Consider the following 3,484-nt stretch of genomic DNA (forward strand, 5'->3'; position numbering starts at 1 on the left):
GGGAGGGAGAGGGAGGGAGAGGAGGGGAGAGGAGGGGAGAGGGAGGGGAAAGAGGGAGAGGGAGGGAGAAATGCGTCAGGAAAGGAGGAGCCAGAGGGAGACACAGGAACATATGCAGCAAAGGAGAGGAGGAAACGACGCGCACCGATCTCCTCGCCATACCGGCCATAGACGATGGCCATGGCCTGCAGACAGAGCAGCTTCATGTGCTGCTGCTGCGTCAGCAGGAACCGGTGATACAGCTCGAAGAAGAAGTCCACCGGCTTGAGGACCCCGTAGCCGGTCTCCTGCTCCAGGAGCAGGCGCACATAATTGTCACCGATGCACAGCTCCTCGCTCAGGCTCTCGTAGGTAACCTCGAACTCGACGAAGTTCCAGGAGATGACCAGGTTCAGGCCGCCGAGCTCCTTGTCGACATTCAGGCCGCGCATCTCCGCCTCCAGGGCCTCCTTCAGCTCTTCGCGGGTCTTCTCATTCCAAATGAGGTCCGGCCGGGCGTGGTCCTGGCGGAAGTGGTAGTACAGCAGATCCCAGTTTTGCTCATGCCGGGCATGGGTGGCGCGCTTGCGGTACACCACCGGCCGGGGAGCCTCCTTGGGCTTCTTCTGCGTGAAGAGGGAGGAGTTGTTCCAATGCTCGATGAAGCGCTGTGCGAAGCGCGGGGGAGTTCCATTTTGCCCGACACCGGGAAGAGGAGGATGCCCAACAGCGGGTCGACCGAAAGTCAGCACATGCGATGGGGCGTGTGTGCGTGTGTGCGTGTGTGTGTGTGTATGTGTGTGTGTGTATGAGGGAGCAACCCTCGCCAAGTGCCGAGCACAGGAGGATTCACCGAGCGAGAGCGGGCGAATGGCAAGACAAACGAAGGAAGGGAAAAGGCCAGAGACGCAGCACCGGACATACCTCCACATGGCTCTGGCGCTTCTCGCGCTCGCCGGCGCGGACGTCGCGCGTGTCCAGCTCGATGTGGTCATCGGCCGGCGGGACATCCGAGCTGCTGAGGTACGCCACCAGGCCCTTGGGGAAAATGTGGCCCAGGAGGGCCACCGACTCGGCGTTGCCCTCGGTCCAGAGGGAAATCAGCTGGCGACTGATCTCGCGATTGGTGAGGGTATGGCGCTCGGAGCTGTTGGTGTAGAGGGCCGTGTACAGGTGCACCAGCAGCGACCCCTCCGACAGGGCCAGGTGCTGCAGACGCTCGAGCACCTCGCGCGGGGCCTCCTCGGCCATGGCACGCATCAGCAAGCCGGCCCCCTTGACAATGGTCACCGAAGGGTGCTGGAACAGGCGGAACAGGTTCCGGCCCAGGTCCGACAGCATCTTCAGCACCATGGCAAATTGGTCGGCGTCCGTGGTCAGGCTGTACGGCTGGCAGATGGCGTAGGTGAAGAAGTCCAGCAGGGCCGCGCAAATGAGGGCCCCGGTGCCCAGCTGCGAGTGGGTGCTCAGCAGCCGGCAGAGGTTGCCGACAAACTGCTCGGACTTGAGCAGGGCCCGCTTGTTGAGCTGCTCCTGGGCCGGGTCATACAGGTCGTGCATCGGCCGCATGAGGGCCGCCAGCAGGTCGATGGCCGCATACTTGACACCATCCGACGAGTGCCGCAGGGCCTGGACGATGCGCTGGCCGATGCGCGTGCGGAACCCATCCAGGCTGATGAATGCATCGAAGCCGACGCGCGAGGCCACCAGCCGCCGGAGGAACTCAAACTGCTCGGCCGCGCTGATGGCGTTGGCGTTGTACGACGCCTGGCCGGGACCGAAGACGGCGTTGATGGCGCCGTGGATCAGCTCGACCTCCTTGCTGTCCAGGATATCGTGCAGGTGGAGGCCGCTGTAGTCGACGTTGGCATTGAAGCTGGTCCGGCCAGGAAAATGTGTGCGTGTGTGTGGGGGGGGGGGAGGTGTCAGTGGCGGGAACAGGGCGAGATCGGGCGGAGGAAGGCCGAAGAAGGGCAGGCGGGATGGAGGGTCGCAGCGTCAGCCGGAGCAACACCGACACCAACGCCAACACCAGTGGCATGGATATCTCCCTCCCCCAGCCGGCCCGGGAGGGTTTGGGGAGGGGGGGGGGGGGCATGGACGCACCGGCTGATGAGCTGCTCAAAGGGCAGGCTGTTCGGGCCAAACTGTGCCACCATGGTCAGGCAGGTGAGCTGGATCTCCTCGTCCACCGGCTGGCTCCAGAGGCCGATGCGCTCGCTGCGGCTGGTCTCGCGCATCTTGATGCAGACATCGCGATTGCCGGAGGCACGCACGCCATCCAGCAACGAGGCCAGCAGGGAGTCGCGCTCGGTGCTGGTGTACCAGCGAATGGCCCCGGACTTGTACTCGATGGCAAACTGCTGGGGCTCGGTCTCGGACCGGACCAGGGCGAACACCTCGGACAGGGGCCGCACCGTGACCAGGGCATAGTAGCCCGGGTCGCGCTCGATGATGCAGCGCTCCGAGAAGCAGAGAATCCGGCTGACACCGAACTTCCCATGCCGGGGGCTGAGCTTGTGCACGCGGAACTCCGCGATCGAGGTGATGGAGTTGTCATCGGAGAAGGGCCCGAAGCGGGTGAGGATGAAGTCCTCCCGGCGGACCGGCTGGCCATTGGCCGACCGGTCGGCGAAGACCTTGAGATCCACACCGACATAGGTCAGGGCATTGTGGCGCATGCGCTTGAGGATCTCCTCGCGGTTGGGCGTGAAGAAGGCATGGCGGCGGGAGAAGGCGCCGTCTGGCGGTGGGGCGCGGCAAGGGAAGGTCAGCAAGAAGGGCCGATCACAGAAGGAAGGGGTGGGTGCGTGTGCGTGTGCGTGCGTGCGTGCGCGTGGCATCCCTCGCCCGGCCGGGGCCATGTGTTGCCGGTCATTCGGGGGGAGCCATGGCGCCGCCTCGCCCCGTGGCCGAGCAGCGAAAACGCACAGACAACCACAAAGCCACCGGGCACATCCTGCAGGATGTCGATGTGGGAGATGTCGCAGTAGTCGTAGGAGGCGATGACAATCGGGCCGGTGGCGTCCGGCGGGGTGGCCACCTGATCCAGGGACACCGGGTTGGCGGCCAGTTGGGTGGCCTTGTCGCGAGTGCTCCAGTGGATCTTGTGAGCCGGGAACACCTGGCTGGTGGGGGCCACGCCGAAGGTGGCCTTGTCCAGCGCGGCGAACTGGTGCCGGAAGCGGTTGGCCTGCGTCAGCAAGGCCGCCCGGTGGGGCGTGGAGAAGGTGGTGGCGCTGGACCGCGAGGAGGTCCGGCCCTTGCGGATGTGCAGGGAAAATTCATTCGCCGACTTCTCCACCGGGAGGATGTCCACCAGCTCGTCGACGTAGGGCCACTTGTTGGTGACTTGCCAAGTGGTGGGATTGGCCGTGAGGAGGCTGCAGAAGGGGAGGGGGGGGGGGGGGGGGCCGGTGCTGTGAGTGCGACATTCGAGGGGGCGCGAGTGGGGGACGCGGGCAGGGCACATGGTCGCCGGGCTTCCTCAGACGGACCTGTCATT

The 3,484-nt window shown here is 65.1% G+C and overlaps 1 protein-coding gene across 1 annotated transcript in view; it reads right to left on the minus strand.

Annotated features, from left to right (window-relative positions):
* The window catches only part of H696_02660 (hypothetical protein), a 9,001-nt gene extending 5,636 nt beyond the window's left edge, over nt 1-3,365 (minus strand). The window contains exons 1-4 of the mRNA XM_009496574.1: nt 2,911-3,365; nt 2,086-2,722; nt 904-1,855; nt 146-647 (exon numbers count right to left, since the gene is read on the minus strand). Coding sequence (XP_009494849.1) covers nt 146-647; nt 904-1,855; nt 2,086-2,660 — 2,029 coding nt within the window. The 5' untranslated portion in view covers nt 2,661-2,722; nt 2,911-3,365. The remainder of the gene's footprint in view (nt 1-145; nt 648-903; nt 1,856-2,085; nt 2,723-2,910) is intronic.
* Between the last annotated feature and the right edge of the window lie 119 nt (nt 3,366-3,484).

The sequence above is a fragment of the Fonticula alba genome, assembly GCF_000388065.1.
Source record: "Fonticula alba strain ATCC 38817 unplaced genomic scaffold supercont2.4, whole genome shotgun sequence".
Classification (NCBI taxonomy): Eukaryota; order Rotosphaerida; family Fonticulaceae; genus Fonticula; species Fonticula alba.